Below are 18522 nucleotides of genomic sequence, written 5' to 3'. Positions count from 1 at the left end.
ATGGAATATTTTTACAATTACATTCCGTCGAATTCAGCTGTGCAGAGACAGACGGATATAATGCAGCTCACCATGGGTCGTTCCGCGAATGATCACCGGGCGTCGATGCCGGCTAGACAAGCCGTTCCCAAGTCGGATCCGTTCAGACCTAGCAACGCGAGGCAACAGCGGCATTCCAAGTCGCAACCTTTTGATGCTGATGATTTACGGCGACGACTGTATATAGTTATTGCAGAACAAGAAGCGCAGAAGAAGAGACAAAAGCGAAGACCAGACGAGAGTTATCAGAGTCAAGAGCAGAGTAGATCTATAAGCAGATCAGAGGCGAGACAGACGGATGCTATAAAACCAGGAGCTAGCGAGAAGAGCTTCGCGACACGGATGGCAAAAAGCAAAGTCACGATAGCAGATTCGACAAGAGAAAACGATGCCCAGCCGCCAAAAATAAAAACCGGCCGGTCCATGTCAAAGTCGATCCAAGACAGGCTACGACGCCGACCGTCAGAGGTAGACCCGACAGCGACCGAGAGCGCGGTCAAAACAACATCATACCAACACGTACCCCAAGAAGCCGCCGCGCAATTCGAACGGACGGCAACGGCCAACAGCATGCGCGACAGGAATCTCGAGCACAGCATATCCCAATCAACACTCAAATACCAAGTCGAACGCCGACCATCAGATCAACATGACCTCGAGTCTAGCACTTCCCCCACGCAACAAAACCACCACACATTAGAGCGAGTCCGAAGCAAACGGGAGCTCTTCCACGAGCGGAACCCCTTCCAAACCCCACAGTGGCACCCATCCACCGTCAATGCTCTCGCTGACACAGAAGAACTCTACCCTCACCCTCACTCTCACCAACCCCAACCACAACCCCAACAACAACTCCGCCGCCACAGCGCCCCCCTAGTCCTGCCCCCGCGCCCCTGGCGCAAAAACAGCATCGGCACCGTCCTGGAGGACAAAGCGACAGACGAGATCTCGTCCGAGGAGACGCTCGTCGTCGTCGACCCGGTGTTATTAGCGACGACGACGACGACGATAATAAACGAGCACCGCGTCGACTGGACGCAGAGCGATGAGAAGCCCGTTAAGTCTTCTTCTGGTACTGGTGCTACGGGCGGGGGTAGGATCCCGCTGCTGAGAAAGGCGGATTCCCTCTGGACGCTGAAGAAGCTGGGGGGTTTAATAGGGGTGGTGTTTCTCGCGAGAAACAGCAGCAACAGCAACAACAGCAGGACGGTGGGAGTCCGACGGCTGCGACGTCGTCGTCGTCGTCGGCGCCGCTGAGGTTTCCGCGGTTAGGGTTTTTGATGAAGTTGAGACGTTAGGTGGCGGTGGTTGCGGTGGTGGTGGTTTTAATGAGTATTAATTTAATTCATTTGTTTTCATCTGGGGGGAAAGGGTGGTTGTGGTCGGTTAAAGACTACTTTAGTTTGTGTGAGATGTAATGGTATACCCCGGCTGAAGCTGCGAGGATATGAATGATATCGTGATACCGTGTAATGACAAAAGCATTGATGAGACAAGGGAATTAATTGTAGTTGGACTTGTTATGACGAAGAAATCTCTCCTCTCCCGACATGGATGTAGCTATTCTATTCAAACCTAGGTACCTAACATAGGGTTTATATCATCCTGAGACCTCGTGCGTGGTTCTGCCATCTCACTTAACGACACAATACATATAAACTGCAATACACAACGTATCCACCACATATGACCATATTATCTGGAAAACTCGGCGTTTTGTCCGCCTTTTTCTTTAGGTAAGACAGACATCAGACGCTTATGCTTCTTTTACTTTGCCTGTATTAGAATTCGATGACCTACTTTCCCGCGCTAGAGATGTTGGCCTTCCTTAGCTTGATTTGCATATGCATCCCCATTTTGAATTTTATCTCTGTTCTTAAACTGCTGATCTCAGGTCGAAGAGTCCGGAGCTAGATCTATACAGGCAAAACAATATTATTCGTCCGAGGAAGAAAAATCACTATCTAGAAGCTCAGATTCGGGCTCCGAGTCCTCCTTAACAGTCTTTCCATCTTCGTCCCAAGCCATATCATCGTCCAGCAGCATAGTCTTGCCAGTCAGGACGTCCAACGACTGCGTCTCAAAATGCGGGAGTGAATGAGTCAGGATCCTTATAGTCTTAGGGGACGCCATTCTGGCTGCAAGAATTTCTCCTTCTTCCCGTACGTCGGCTATCAGTTGAAGCAATCCCCCGGCTTGGGAACCGCATCGTTTAGAGTGAGCCGCAGATGTTATGTCCGGTTGGCTCGTAATCAAATTCAGGTTGACGACCACCACGCTCAAGTGTAGACTAACATTAGTATCTCGGGGTTTCAAAACATCGGGGCAGATCCTGCGCATGCGTAGGTGAAGGGTTCGAAGAGTACAAAGAAGGGTGCTGATAGCTGGACAAATATGACAGTCTCCCCCTTGCTTTTCTGGTGGGTATAAAAAGCCGACAGTCAGATCCAGCACTAGAACACTCAGATTCTCTAACGAGAGTAAATTTTGCATTGTAGATGGTAATAGATACTCCTGAGGGCGAGGAGGAACTCAAGAGACGGATAGCCCCAGGCTCGTATATGTAAGGCACGTAACCTACGAGACTGTCGGGCTGGCTATAGTGGCAAGCTGGACGAGGTCACTATGTACCTCTATCCAAGTATCGACAAGATCATTCGACCCCTGCGCATCTTCTCGAGGATAGGACGAGTAGAGAGTGCAAGCTCCATATTCCCTCAGTTCAAGCTTCAGGGTTGCCAAGCTGTCTTTCAATGGAGATAATCTTTTCATCACCCCAGAGGCAATCAGGCTCCGCAGAGCCTCTTGAGAAAGTGTGATGCATTTGAAACACGCAGGAAGAGCGAATTCAAACCATTGTTTACAAACCGTAAGGCGGCGGCGTAAATCTTGGTGGAAAAAGGATGAGCCAATTTCATCAAAGATTTGTGTTAGAGTCTCTGGAGGTAATCGTAGGAGTGACATTGTGAAAACTGAGCAGCGCAAGTTGTAAAGGGCTATTACGGTAGCAACGTATTAACCAGATTGATATTTTGCTTATTACTAGGTATGTACTTAGGTAAGCAAATGATGGACTGTTACACCAATGCCCATTAATATTAAGAGGTACCTATGTGTCAGCCTTCGTCTCCTCAGTCTCTTAAACCAATTCGTGGAGGCGGGCACAGCCAGCTTGCGCCACGCAACACATAGCCCATGTAGGTTAATGCGTTCATGTGTTTATTTACGTTTAAAGATACATGATAGTTTATAAGGCTACCGACACCAGTACGAAGCACAACGTTTTTAACAACTGCTAGGTAGGTAGGTATCTAGGGAGAGAAAGCACTGTAGGGTTCGCCGAATAGTATTGATGGATATCGGAAACCACCTAGAAAAGCGGCGTGGTGCCGTATACCTCCCTCAGCTGTTCCCAAGTGACATTTTTCCCGTAGATAATCTTCGCAATCATCTGGCCAGCCCAAAGACTTCCTCTTGGTGAAGCCATATACTGACGGTAGGTGACCTCCGCACTCTTAGAAGCCATGTAGGTGGAAAGGGATGTAAGATTCGAGTCTAGTGCCACGCCCACCGCCGGGTTATCTAGCCGTGGCTTCTTTTCTTGATCTCTCTCTAGTTCCCTTAGAGACTCCACAACAAGATTCTTCAGCTCGACGATGGGTCGATTCTCCTCATCTGATAACCCTGGGAAGGTGACAAGTTCTGGGCAGACTGACAACTGCTCAAGAGGGGCAGCCTGTGCACTGCTCCAATCAATAATACCCGTTAGGTTGTACTCGTTATCAAAAATCATATTGCCGAAATGTAAGTCGAGATGACACAAGGGAAAGGGGCCTCGGACTCTATCCTCAATGATTATGTGGCTTAAAGCTGTTTTCATCACCCAACACGCTGTCAGCCAGTCTGGGTTATTTGGATGTAGAGCAATTATTTCCCGGTTCTCCCCCTGCCTCTGGTTGTAGAAAAACTCGAGCGACGTTTCCAGGGGACCAGGCGAAGCATGCCAGGTCATGGCCATGATCTCGACAGGCTGATCAGCATTTTCTCCACACCAAATGCGTCCAATGCGGCTGAATGTCAAATTCTGGAGTTCCGCGAAAACCTTTGCAAGCTGCTTGGCCACTTTGGTATGGTATTTGTGAGGTATAGTTGTCGTCGCCAGCCCATTCGGAAGAGTGCGGCCCCTAAGGTACTCCGTGAAAATGTACGGGTACCCAAAGGGTTGCTCTGCGGACGTTTCAAAGTCAAAAACCTGAGGGATTGGGATAGTAGTATGTTTTTTTATTATCTTCATTGTAGCAATCTCGCTGAGCATCGAGGTTCTGTCGCCGTCATCGAGGGCTTGATGCGGAATCCGAGCGATCCAGTACACATTATCTGAAAATGTAAGTTCTAGGACCACATTATTGAAACCAGATGTAAAATTCGTCAAATTTATGCTACAATTAATATGGTGAGGCAAGTCTGGTTGATATCTCCTTCGCGACTCTATTCCGCGTGCTTTTAGATATTCGAAGTTTGCTGAGGAAAGGAGGAGTTGGATTCGCTTATATTTACGAATCTGAACTTAGGTTGGCAAAACCTTGCCAGTGGTCGCTTGGTCTTTCCATCTTGCCAAGAAATTTAAGTATTTAGTATTCAGTTAGAGGCGACGGTGCGGCAAGGAGTTCGCGAATTTTTGGTGTTAGGAGAAAGTTTATAATAAAAAGGAAGATGTGATGGCGAAGGGGGTAACTATTATGGTCACATGACATTAAATATATAAATATATCCTACAACGTAGCACCTTACGCATGTATATAATACAATAAAAATTACTCATTTATAATATAACTGTACTAAGGGTTTGTCTGTAGGGTGCTTTAACGGCGTAACGGGCATAGGGCAAAAGGCACATGGCCGAGGAGGATCTTTGGATTCTATTTTGCCGGGTGACGAGACAATAAGGGCAAAAAGGGCGTGCTTCCAAATTGGGTTATTATACATTAGTTTATATAGTAATTTGCCGTGTCTATATAGTACCGTTCTTGTGTAGAGGAGTTGTCATGATGATGATTGAGGCAATGATATATTTGTTTCTTTTATACTTGGATATATTGTGGGATGAATGAAGAGCATGAGAAAATGCTGAGAAGTTCTCATAGAAATGCGAATAAATCTTCAGATGACTCTGCTATACTCTTATTCCATCTTAATGTTGAGTAAATCACAGGTATGAACAACTAGAGAAACCTAAAGTATAATCAGGATTTACACAACTCTAATCCTACATCTTTTCTATTTTAAAACTTATGACATCAATTTTGTTTAGTAATTTTTAGAGGAGTTCCCTTTCCAAGTTTCCTGTCCATTTCCTGTAGTTGTGCTTGAGGCAGACTTAGTTCGGACTGATAACCAATGCGGCTCAAAATATGCCTAATGTTACTTATTAGCGCTTAAAATCGCTTAAAATCGGGTCTCTACCTAGGCTAGAAATCCGTTGGTTATTATCTGTTCCGACTGAATGGTTCACGTTCCACTTTTCAAAGAAACACAAACACAATAAGTCCTAACAGACATTGGCATGTTCATAAGGCATACAATACACTCACATGATTATTGTTTGACCTTATGCTTTTTTTGTCACACTACTACACTTTACAGATATACTCCTCATCTAAAAGACCTAAACTTTGCCCACAGGAGACTACCAAAGGGCGACTTCCGAGAAAGTTACCCCCGCGTTATCAACTGGTTGCAACATTCAAGTGGCATATTCTAGATCTAGGGGAAACCAAGTTTAGGAAAATCTACTCTCATGAAGCTCCTCTCCAGCTACGATGACATACTCCTCCACATGGAACCGTGGGAATAGGGCAAAAGAAACTGTTCCAGCTTGATCTTGGATCCGGAATTGCGGAACAGACCCTCATGAATGGTAATAGATTCAACGCCATTCTGCTTCGACTGCTATTTCCATTGTGTCTTGTTTCGAGGTATTGATGGCATGAATACCTATGCTCGTATAAATTCGACTCTATGCAAGAAGGGAGAGGTGCCAGGATGGCCTGGTAGTAGTCTCTCAATACCACCATCTCCCTTGATAGCGTTATTTCAGGACTTGGAGACTTAAACTTCCTCCTTTTTTTCAAGTATTATTTCATCCAGTGCTTTTAACGAATACAATCATAATATCTGAAAGATATTGAACTCGACATAGCTTTATAGGTACTAAATCTGATTTCCTGGTAAGAGTTTAATCATCATTCAACCCCTAAGTTTTATACAGAGATTATAGCATTAGGCACTTACTGTACCAAGCATATATATGTAGTGGAAGGTGAACAGTTCCCTTATATACTTAAGTATGTTAGGGCTTCTTCTTCCTCTAAGTCAGCAATAAATAGGTCTTGTTATATCGGAGCACCTGTTATGAATGGTAATAGTATCTTGTCTCTCATATAATCTCGTGTCGCATCATATATAAGGCGTAATTGCTAGTTAGCGTTCACGGCGTCGTTCTTAGCTTCGACAGTTATGAGCCCGGTTCGTGCAGTGGAAAAGTCCACAATTCCCTGCATTGAATGATTACGCTAATCCCGAACCTGGTCGTGCCCTAAAACCAGACTAGTATTGGTAGTAAGGCGCAGGTTCGAATCGAACTGAAAGCATCGTATAATACCGCGCTAGATGAGTTGCTCTTGGCTAGAGCCATCGCGTTATAGGTAGAGGTACGTTTAGCTGTCAGCTAACAGCCAGCTACGATACTAGACTCTAAAGAGCCGAGGGCCAGAATGAGCCAATGCTATAGAAAGTTCTAGAGACGTTAGAGTGCTGCGATTCAGGTGATCCCTATTACATCGTGGTCACCTGGGGGGTGTGTTGCATCATATAAGGCGTAATTACTAGTCAGAGCTTACGGCGTCTTTTTTAGCTTCGACATCTCATCAGCGCTATCTCTTTATATTTTTTATTTTTTTTCTTAATGTCAATAATAGCCCTTACTATAATAATAAAATACTTATCTACATGTCCACGATCTACCCCCTCTAAACATTATATGTGGAGAGATGGACTTCGCAACAGGCGAATGCAATGATGGCCAAGGACGCTTCTTCGAGCCAAGTTCGTCGGAATGGGTTCACAACACGCTGTAAGAAAGTAGCGTGGAAGACGTATGCTGCTCGGTCGAATATAACCGCGACAACTGGCATGATACTCACGACCTATGGTGCCATATGAATGAGTGGCTATCTCTAGCCCAGGACGATAGACGTCCGGGCCTTATGGATCAGACTGGATGGGAAGGCCAGAGGTTAGAATCCCGCGCTGGATATCTTTGTCCTTTATCCCATCGATTATATGTTGACTTGATAATAGTCTCTCACTATTCGGGATCCTACGACGGCGGGTTGATGACGTGCGGTGGGGACTAGACGCCTTGTTCAAATATCAGGACCAGTCGCGTCCGCACATGATCTGTGCCATCTCCGATATGCAGCCCCTCCGGGAAGATGCAATTTCTATTTGCGAGTTATTAGTTATTATCACCCTGGTGTTTATGCAGACGTCACTCCCAGAGTACGAGCAACATCGCATAATTCCGGTCTGCAATGTCCCTTCCGAAACGCGTTTGCGAGAGATAAGACTCATATAAATAATATTCCAGGTCGTCGTATTCTCATGCTCGGGGTACTCGGTTCGCATAGGACAAGGGTTTGTAGACCCTGATTGCCGGGAAACTCGTCGTTCGGATGACTCCTGTTATGACTCGGACGGCGGAATTGAGGTATAGTTGGGACTTGCATGTTAATATCCTTCGCTGGTTGACGGCTACTCCTGTCGGCGATACTTTATGGAAGTCTGGGAGTGGAAGCGGGAATAAAGGTTGAGGATAATAATGGTTTGTTTTTTTTATTGGCGTACTCGGTATGGACTTGTCATGTGTGCATAGGGCCTTGTTAAATGCACGTTTATATGAAAAGCGTTGGTATAAGTAAGGCGTTGGGGAAAGGGGGGGAACCTAGTTAAATAGTGTACACACGGTTCGTGTAAAGCTTGCTAGTTATATCAGGATCAACTGAATAAATCTTCGTTCGTATGAGCGATGGAATGGTAACTAAGGGAATGAGGCATAGGGGTTTAGAATACGGGAGTTAATTTTCGAATCCAGAGAGATCCCTAAGAAGTAGCCACTATAGACAACTTAGTACTCCCAGTTAAGGGGTACATTATTGCATATGTAATTTTTTTCTCATCTAAGTAGGTACGTTTGGTTCCTAAAATCATCCAAATGTCAACCATCCAATTCTATGAACAATAGAATCCGATCCCCAGTAGACATCATCCTTACACTACGCCACCCTCTTCCACTCAACATACCGCTCAACTCCGGTACAAGACGACGCAAGAGCATCATTAAATTCCTCCTGAGCCCCAGGCTGTCCCGGGCGTAGCTTCAAAGCCGTAGGCCACGCGTCGCCAATCGTATTCTGCTCTTTCATCACGACGTGCAAGTCCTTCTCGATGTCCCCGAAATGATTCGCAGCCATGTACCTATATAACCAACAGTCAGTCAGTCAGCCAACCAGAAAGATCTTCAAGCGATTGTTTTCTCAACACCCATGACGTACTGGCGGAAGAGCCTTATCCGCGTCGAGCGTGAAGCTCCGCGCGTCCCAGATCCGGTACATCTCGGCTCCCTGCAGGTTTCTCATGAGGCTGATCTCCTGGATATTGGTCAGGTATTTCCGGATGCGCGCGATGTCGAGTCCCTTGCCCTCCTGGTCGCTGCCCCGGACGGTCTCCATCACTGCGTTGAGATACACGGTTATAAGCGTAGCGTGAGGGTTCTCTGCTGGCGTCTTGAGAAGGGGCGATAGGTGGCGCAGGGTCTCGCGGGTGCCTAGCCAGCATTTATCTGAGATGTTAGAAGCCTGCCTAAGTAGTCAGTCTCGTAGATGCTGGCTTATATGAAGTGGCATGGAGGGATGGGATGAGCTCACCTCGATCCTGTCATATGAGCCCTCCTCAAACATCAGACGTTGGATCAGCTCTGTCGCGTTGACGTTGAAGAGCTCGAAGTGTATTTTCCCAGTCGCAACGCGGCGGAGAAAAGGCGCTGAAGACGCCGCGGAGATAGGAGAATAGCTTTCCGTATATGTCTTCGGGAATGCGACTTGGTGTTGCTCTGACCTCGTCGAGAGGCCAGCCACCGAGGGGGTCTGCTTTATCGCCATAGGCCAGGAGGAAATTGTTTGGAATACTGTCTGGAATAGGGTCCTGGGACGTATTAGACCCGCTGTTCTAGAGCTTGATACGGGTGTGTAGGTAATAACTCACGGGTTAGGATAGTCAAACCCGATGCGCGGGTGGCCAAAAGCCAGGAGTAAGCCATCCTCTCGATACCGCTGTTTAGCAACACGCATAGAGGGCGATGCGTCTTTGAAGTACCACCGATCTCGATAGTCCTCCCGCTCGGGTGCTAAAGTAATAGCCTGGCGTATCTTGCGAGATTTCTCTAGGGTTAGATCTTCAGGCACGTCGAGAAATTCCAATACCCTAGCCCAATCTTCTTTCTTTAAGACCAGAAGGAGGCTACTACCTGATTTAAATACCCATTCTTTTCCTACAAAGATGTCTGGCTGCTTATCGACGGTTCGCTCGCATGCCTCGTTGATAAGTGGCTTGACTCTCGACCGTAGTTCAGATAAAGTGTCTTTTGTGAGGGCGGCCGAGTACCAAACGTGGATAAGCGTTTCTGCCAATCTTTCAAAATCCGGCTGATCGGGTTCCCCCTCTAATGAGCTCAATGCCAGAAGCAATATTATGGCGTTCCTTGCCGTAATATCAAAGTCCCTGTCGTTGATTGTCATCTTGACCTGGTGCTTAAAATCAGGGGGTAGGTTCCGAATCGTTTGTACAGCGTTCCTCACGTCTCCGGATGCTGCTACTCATTAATGTCTCATTCGGAACCAAATGAGACTACCAACAGTCAACACGTACCCGCGAACAGGATATCTACATCCTTATCGTAGGCCGGCCCCTCATTCCGCGGTAGCTGGAGCACGTCCATCGCCGGCGTATTGCCCCAGAGGTGTTTATTCGGCCCAAAGGTGTTGTGCAAGTTAGTAGCAGCCTCTCCGCGAGACCAGGCAGGATCTCGTCGCTCTCGATCCCAAGCTGGGAGCCAGGTGGGTTTGCTTAGTGGGGATTTGCACTCCTTCTTGTGCTCGCTCCAGTGCTTTACCTGACAGTGACGACTACAGTACTATAACAGTATTAGTATATGTCTATATGTCTATATGTCTATATGTCTGTAGCGTCTACGAAACTATTTTCACTTACCAAGATTAGCTTACAGCCCCCACAAACAAGCGTGCCCTCGCGAGAACAGACGCTACCCCCATCCTTCCAGTTGGCACATGGCGTTGGCACCACTGCGGTAGTTGACATTATGTCTTATATGGCCTCGCGACAAGAAGATTCCTACTTGCGCGATCTCGCTTCCTCAAATAATCGTAGTTTTACAAGAGGTTTCTGTAGGTGTAGAATCCACATCTTATTTGCAAATGCTGCCATGGCGATTGATTTTCCAACGCGATGTGCTGTGCCGTAGTAGTTTCTGTACGACGTCGGAGACTTGCATAAACGACCTACTCAACAATTCCTCGGTACAACTCAAGGGGTAAGCAGCTAGGTACTACATATACGGAGCTTTTATGATAAACTGACAACTCGATTATCGACTGGTCAGCCGGGGAATGCTTGGTTTGCTGTCAGCCCTCTTGCGTAATGGTTATGGACTCTTACTGCATGTAAACGGGCGCTTCTGTGCCGTGGGCTGTTTCGTCCGATAGGCGAGGGGCGCGTATATCTTATTGTGACACTCAACGATATCCGGATAATGACGCTTATTACCTTTAACCAATCAAATGTCCTAATAAGAGTTGGCACACAAAAAAAAAGCAAAGATTTCGATCTCAATGGATGAGATACTTTGATTTTCCCATAAAACATAGTGCTTAGTAGAACCCACACCACACAACACAGTTGTAAGTTGTAACTTATCCCACGACATTTTAAACCACCGTTAAAAGATTTCTATTAATTTCTTTATCGTATAGGATGTACTTGGGGAAGCTGTGCCTCTGTATAACCCAGTCAAATTTGCCATGAAATATGAAAGAAACAAGACGCAAGACTCCCAGAAAAGCTTAAGTGATTAAAAGCAGTAACGCTAAGTCATAAGCAAATAAAAAATCTCACATACCTAAGGCAGTAAAAGCTAAGAGCAGTGACGAGCCACGGCTTGGTAATTACGAGGCTGGTAATCTATGTGGCTAGGCTACCCCCTGAAACTTACCCTCGAACAGCACCTACACCGAGAGTAGGGATATCATTCACATAAAACAAACACACACACACATATAGAAATCTTTAGACTGTATCTGAATTAGGCTACAGGTATGATAAACTATGAAGAAACTCATGTCTCTGAAGCTTCTATCAGCATCATCCCAAAACTGTCGCCACAAAACGGAGCTCAAAATAGGGGGCTCCAAAACAACCCCTGAATGCTGAACCTAAGTACAGCAGATATTTCCCTGATCTTGCCCAAGTAACTGGCTCAGAATGGCTTGCCTCTTTGCGGGATTGAATCTATATAATAGTCGTATGCCATCCCATGTACTGGTGAATATCGCATCCATTGGCGGTGGAACGCAAGATCGACTTTTTAAAGAACAGGTCTAGCCTTAGTTAGAAGTAGCTCATGGGGGTTAATCAGGTATGGCGGAGAAAAACTTACATAATCCTAGGTTCGTTTTAGTACGAAATATGCATATCGTGTGTTGAAGAGTGAAAATGCAGGGTGGTATGTACTAGCATCGAGGCAAACTATTGGTAGGTAGTTGCTAAGATGTGTTGATTCAATCGACCCGCAGTGAAACTCGTTAGACGTCGGCCTTTTCGGTGCGCAAAAGTTCTCCGATGGCTCTAGCATTATCTCGAGCGAGCTGCTGTCGAAGATCGGCATCTACATCGGCGGATTCTCGTCTGAAATTCCACAGCCGTACCAGCTCGCAGTACTCCTTAAGGGCGTCTCTATCGCATCCAGGGGTATCTCGAGTCTGACGGAGCACCTCTATGCCATGCTCGTAGCCCGTTTCTTTTGTCCAGGGTTGAGTCGCCTTACGACTACCTTTATTAGAACTGGGCAATGTGCTAGGCTTTCCGTTGTGATCGCCGCCGGTGGCTGGAGGGTCTGTAGCTGCGGCAATATTCCAAAGCAGACGTTCTAAGTTAGGATACTTCTTGGTCAAGTCTCTATACTCTGGCATGTCGGCAATGTCTGAACCCTTAGGGGTGGATTGATGCGTCGTAGTTTCACCGGTAAGTGTGTAGTTAGGCTGAGACTTAACGTCGTCTCCTGGCATTACAGACGAGGCATCTTTTGATTGCAGTGCAGAGGACTCGACAGGTGGATGATTGTCCCGATGCTCACGGAAACACGAGAGCGAGCACCTACGTAACGAAAGTTAGTATAGGTTACTAATGTCGAATATGAATCTGTGCTTACGTGTATAGGTTGCAGCGGGCGCATTTGTATTTGCTTTCAGTGCTATCGCAAACTAGGCATGGTGGTCTAGCGCTTGCCATGGTTGGGACGAATACCCGAAATTTAGGTAGGACAGGCGCTCGATGCAGTATCTGAATAATACGTATTAAGAACCTATCGAGGTCGTCCTAGTTATTATCCTATTATCGAATATCAGATGAAGGCGAAGAATCTGAACTTCAGGTGATGTGTGATAAAACTGTACCATAGTTAGTACCGAAAAAGGGCCTGCTAATGCGAATATATTACTCACCAAAGTAGATGATAGATTATTCTCCCAAGTAGGCGTGTTGTACACTGAAGCTTAATTAATATTAGTTTAGGTATTTTAATATAGATATCTCGGTATGTGTATGAGTTTTTGAATAGCTCTTTATGAGATGTTAGACGCAAACATACCCTTTTTGAAAGGCAACGCGTCAAGAAAGTTGTTGATACCGCCTTTAGTTGCACCGTGCTACCTGTTGCTTATCACAACCGAGGCGGACAATTGTATTCTGCCGTCGTTAAATGGCGAATATCTTTAAGAGCAACGAGGGTCTTCTAGTTGCGCCTAGATTTCTGTGATTCAGACCGCCTTATAAAACACCGAATAATTGGCCCAGACAATTCCAATTGTTATAGTCGAGGGCAAGCTACGGCGTCTAAGAGCTTAGTAATGTTGATTCCTTTCTTCAAGAAAACATTCAATGCCTTCTTTGGTTATCACTGAATGGTAACAGCATTAGTCACTTCCCTCTTCACGAGCAGATAAATTTCAGACTGTGGCCTCTATGAAATTAGGCTTGAAAGATCGTTGTACTGGCATGGCTGACTGGTTAACGCGGTATAGGGGTTGGCTTGTCACTCAAACCAATATCAATGAATCAAATCGCAGAGCTTTAACGCGGCTGAATATAATATAAATTATGAGGCTGAAAGTTAAGGCGGGTGGCTTAGGATCTACGAAAATATCCAATGGGTAAGGATGAATTGGGAAACGACGATTACTCGACGGTTCGGTATATCTCCGGTAGATAGTCCTATAAACCAATCAAGCCCTACCTAATGCAACAGTCGGTTTGTCATCCGTACAATAACCCACCTAAAAAGTTTGAACAATGCGCTAGTTGCGTCATTGCCACTGATTGATAATCTACGGCTACTCTTATCGGCGTAATTCGGCAAACGTCTACTTACAATAGTCGCGCCTCCGATTTCACTTAACATTTAAGTTTTTTGTCTTAGCTATACTAAAATATATCAGACGAAAATATTTATAGTCGCGAATAATTACAATTACGTATTTTAAAGCTAATTAACTCCAAAGGCGATCGGCATATCTATTTTATCTAAGAGGGCGACTATGCCTCCCAATCGACTCGTCCGGCCGGCAGCGGCTCTGCTGTCCGCGGGGACAAGAAAAGTCCGGCCCGCTACTTGCGGCCGGCTCTACGAAGCTGCGCGACATGCGCATACGAGTTCACAGGCGTTGGGTATATCAGCAAGGTCAAGACCGGTACTACAAACAGCCTCGAGGTTACCAGCGATAGCGCCGCGGGGCGTGCGAAGTATTTTCATCCAGACCGAGACCACGCCGAACCCGGATGCGCTGAAGTTTTTACCGAATCACAGGGTGGTGCCGTCGGAAGTCCCCACGCCTTTTATCGAATACCTAAATGCGCGGAGTACGATCGCACCCCCATACCCATCGCCGCTTGCTGCGCAGTTAATGAATATCGACGGCGTGACGTCCGTCTTCTACGGGCCCGACTTCATCACAGTGACGAAGTCGCCCGATGCCAACTGGGTACACATCCGGCCGGATATTTTCAGCTTGATCACCGAGGCTATAACGTCGGGGCAGGAAATAGTCACTGTGAGCAACAAAGAGGGTGGAGATGAGGGCCAGGAGGTGGGAGAGGAGGACAGTTTGAGCTATAATGAAAATGATAGCGAAGTCGTGGGTATGATCAAAGAGCTCCTTGAAACTCGAATAAGACCCTCGATCCAGGAAGATGGCGGAGACATCGAGTTCCGTGGTTTTGAGAATGGGTATGTGAACTTGAAGCTCAGGGGAGCGTGCAGGACTTGCGATTCGAGTACTGTCACTTTAAAGAATGGAATTGAGGGAATGTTAATGCATTATGTGAGTATAGCCCTTTTTTGGAGCATCTTTCAACTTTGGAGTAGCCCAGTCACTTTGCTTTCTTGTTTTTTGTTTTTTTCTCCCTCAGCATGAGGTATAATGTTTCAACTCAAGCAAGCTGCTGGCTGCCGGTGTTGCTGAATAATCCAAAACCCAATGATCTACGGGCCCCCTTTTCAACCCTATATGAACTCTAGATTTATGGTGTAAACAGTGCTAACAAGACGACAGATCGAGGAGGTCAAAGGTGTACATCAAGTAATGGACCAAGAGGAAGAGATCGCGATTCAGGAATTTGCAAAGTTCGAAGAGAAGCTTCGAGCACAAAAGGGGCCAGATGCAGCGCCGACTACACCTGGCAAGGACTCACTGGACTCGGTCCCTGGATAAATTCAGAGAGACATGCTTCATCCGATGTATGATTAGAGCGTCGTCCCAAGTACGTCATCTAGAAGAAATGAAAATACCCTGGTGTTGGTTTTTTTTTGTGATGCAACTTCGGTTACCTACCTAGCTAGGTTTTGTGACAATCTCGTATCTTCAGCAGAGTTTACAATCTGCCCGTGAGCCTGGGCACCACCGGCACTATTATCGTCAGTATTTCTGCGTGAGGGCTAATGCGGTCACCGGCCTAATGACCTTTTTTTGCCATCGTTGCGTCGCAAATTAGGTTTTAGCTTTTTCTTTAGGAACCCTACCCGGCTGGGCAATATTGACTTTCACGATTAGGTAGTTGGCGGTAGGGCGCGGCATTGCTTGGTGCATACCTACATACACGGGCCAAGACAAGCTCCAGGATCGACCTCTACGCTTGCTCTCTACCTTTCGAGCCGCATCCCCGTCGTCCAAATCCCGGCGCTAGTGGTTAGGGCAGTCAGTTTCGTCGGTCGCTCGTAAGTTTTCTCCCATGAGGCAAAAAGGGGTGACACTACCACTACCGGAAGGCGACGGACGCATACATATTAGACCGTGGCGGGCAGCGATTCGCACCGGTGTGGCAATGGGGGGCGAGGTATGGCTGGGGTCGCGTGGGTAACTTGCAGCTCCAAGTACGGCCGCGCAGGGAATCTCCCCGCGAGCCATGGTCATGTAGGTAGGTAGGTATGTAGGTAGGCAACCTAGGTATGTATGCACGATGGGGGCCGGTCATCTTGTTAGTTGGCTTGGTAGACTATGGGTTGCAGTACGCCTTACCCCGCAAAAGCTCTACCAGAAGGTACGTCAAGATGCATGGAATACCGTGGGTCGTCCCTAAGAACGTACAGGTCTGATCTAGTAGCGCTTCCTATCTTGAGCGTTATTACCACCTACCTTACCTAATGTGTGTTACTTTGGAGTCTAACAGTCTAGAGTTAGCGAGAATATCGGGGGATCTGGATCATCTTAGATTCTTTTCATTTAGATTATCCACTATACGTATATGTCATGTTTACACTTCACTTACGACATCTAGGCTTCATGCGCCGAGATACGCACCTGGTAACGAGGATACCCTCTTGAAGATAGTAACATTCAAGAGCATCGGACGATGCTTTTTGTTTCCACGAAATGGTGTACCCTTTAGAGTCACGGGGTCATATGTGAGACAAGAAGGGTATGTAGTGTCCAAGATACCCGGGCATATGTATTACGCATAAATGCTAAGTCCAGATGTTGTGTGAGGCCGGCAAGGCAATTTCTCCGCGTAAAGTAAGATGCCATTTCCTCTTTTCTGTAGTCCGGCGGGTTAGCGAATTCAACGTAGTGTCTAATAGAACCACCTTTAATGAAGTTGTGTAATCATCTCAGGGTGGTATCGTTTTGCTGACTGGGGGATGATGATAGGTTACAACAAGTTGAGGTTATCCTATAACTAGCATTAGAGAAAAGACAGCTTTTCGCTAGTTTAAGCCCTCTAACCTAGCGTCTAAGCTTTCTGAGTTGAACGTAACAATCGGCCGAGAATATACGTTAGGATGATCACCAAACATCGAACAAACCAGAAAAGGCTCTTTAGGTTATGTTATGGACCCAAGTAGCAAACAAATATATGTTTATACCGATTGGTTGTAATAATTTGCTGCTGCTTTTCCGCTAAGCTTAGTGAATGACGCGGACTTTAGGACCCGTATAAGCTCTTAGTTCTCGACTTGCTCTTCTCTATAACCGTACCGACCTTGTAACCAACAGCTGCCCGTTCATGGATAGGGTTAGTTAACGTGATCTGAAAATCTGAAAATCTGGGGTAAAGCCCCTGAGGGTATATGTGCGACGCCTTTTGGGTACGGGTTTTTGCGAAGCTCGCGCCACCTCCGAGGTTCGTGTAAACCAATTGTGTGTCGACATCAAATGGTGGTACATGTTGTATACGATGCTGAGGTGGAATATCTGACAGGACTTCTAGAGACTTGAGTATTGCATCGAATAATCCAATAAGCGTAAATTCTTGGAAGAGCCAACTTCTGATTTAGGCTGAGGCTTGCAGGAAGAAATTGTCAAGAAATATAAAGGGTCACGACCCCTCCACCATCCCCCGGTTCAGGTCGCTTAAAGCATGCAGGAAACTGTGATATCTGCTACGCGTAAGAGGTTGGCAATACAGATAGTTGAAAAATTCAAGTTTCCTTGTGTTCAAGTTATGCAAAGGGAGTAATAAACTTGGTTTGTAATTAGGGTTGAAGTATGTAATGCGAATCGTAATGCGACTTTGAATTTATTTGCTCGATGTTAACGTCTTTTGGAGCACACGACACCATCGTACTAGTCTATCGAAGTTTCTGTAAGTCGGATCGCCGAAAGAGGGTACGGGAATCGTTCGTTGCATCTGTTGGGCGTTGCGAGGAATGGTCCGTTACCCCCCCCTGTCGTCTCACGATCGGCTAGCTTCAGGAGAGGTTCTACTCACTCACACCTCCACAATGCTTCCAATATCTTATTCAAGTATCCTATACCTTAGGTACCCAATGTTGATCCTATTGCTATATTCATACGAAGACCCCAAACGATGAGAAGTCCGTATATTTTACTCGCTTCTAAATCCAATGGAGTCTTAGTGAGCTTTTTGATCGTCGAAGAGTTAAGCCAGGTAGTATTAACCCCGGAGTCTAATGCTATGTAAGGTAACAACAGTTTTGACGTGCAGTGCATGCATCAATCAGATATGCAGGAGGGCTGGCGCAACTTTCGTCGGGGTGCCATTCCCTAGATACGTGTGGTAAATATGGTGGAAATGGAAGCTGGCCAAGTCCGGTTAAGACGGCTGTGTCTAACTTGGAACAAAGGACTGACTCGCAAGCCTGGAGCTTTCGCGTCCATGCATAGCATTTGGTACATGTACTCGGTCAGGAGAGGGGATTGAGTGTTGCACTTGAACGAGAAGGCCCTATTCGCTGCACCGGGCGAGTTTTTGTCGAGATCTTCAACGGTGGGCTAAGTCGTTAAGAAATGACGTCCCAATCCTTGTCTCTTGATTGGTGTGGCTTATGCACACCTCTACAGAACAAGACCTTCGGTGTGTATATAGCCTATCGATAGTTTTGGAAGAAATACTAGAGAAATTCTAACTAATCTGAGTTGTCGTATGTACGGTCTCAATTCCTCGCACGAAGACTGTCCTTGTCATCCGAAGTGGCCGTCCAAAAAAGAAGGCATGTTTCGAAAGGCGGAAACCAAAAGTTTTTTTTAGAGAGCAGCGTTTATGCATGCTCTCTACGCGGCGGCTAAGCGTCATCATATGTCGAAGTGAGCGTACTCTTTGGGCTCTCACCCACGGAGTAAA

General features: G+C 46.4%; 4 protein-coding genes across 4 annotated transcripts; 2 read left to right on the top strand and 2 right to left on the bottom strand.

Moving 5' to 3' along the window:
• GL218_00780 (uncharacterized protein) lies at window positions 1-1296 on the top strand (the record flags this gene model as incomplete). Its single annotated transcript, XM_033577218.1, has 1 exon — window positions 1-1296. One exon carries the CDS (start codon window positions 1-3, stop codon window positions 1294-1296), a length of 1296 nt encoding a protein of 431 aa, XP_033441744.1.
• A 2113-nt stretch (window positions 1297-3409) lies between these two features.
• GL218_00779 (uncharacterized protein) lies at window positions 3410-10473 on the bottom strand (the record flags this gene model as incomplete). Its single annotated transcript, XM_033577217.1, has 7 exons — window positions 3410-4478; window positions 8401-8574; window positions 8641-8954; window positions 9024-9300; window positions 9361-9964; window positions 10024-10288; window positions 10366-10473. 7 exons carry the CDS (start codon window positions 10471-10473, stop codon window positions 3410-3412), a joined length of 2811 nt encoding a protein of 936 aa, XP_033441989.1.
• Window positions 10474-11972: 1499 nt separating this feature from the next.
• On the bottom strand, window positions 11973-12678 carry GL218_00778 (putative zinc finger (hit type) family protein; the record flags this gene model as incomplete). The annotated part of the gene is made up of 2 exons (XM_033577216.1): window positions 11973-12543; window positions 12599-12678. 2 exons carry the CDS (start codon window positions 12676-12678, stop codon window positions 11973-11975), a joined length of 651 nt encoding a protein of 216 aa, XP_033441988.1.
• Window positions 12679-13982: 1304 nt separating this feature from the next.
• Window positions 13983-15155, top strand: GL218_00777 (uncharacterized protein; the record flags this gene model as incomplete). Its single annotated transcript, XM_033577215.1, has 2 exons — window positions 13983-14765; window positions 14997-15155. The coding sequence occupies 2 exons, from the start codon at window positions 13983-13985 to the stop codon at window positions 15153-15155; spliced, it is 942 nt and encodes a 313-aa protein (XP_033441995.1).
• Window positions 15156-18522: the final 3367 nt, after the last annotated feature.

This window comes from Daldinia childiae, assembly GCF_008694065.1.
Source record: "Daldinia childiae strain JS-1345 chromosome Unknown Scaffold1, whole genome shotgun sequence".
NCBI classification, from domain to species: Eukaryota; Fungi; Ascomycota; class Sordariomycetes; order Xylariales; family Hypoxylaceae; genus Daldinia; species Daldinia childiae.
The sequence above is the reverse complement of the archived record's forward strand: the minus strand, read 5'-3'. Positions and strand labels throughout refer to the sequence as shown.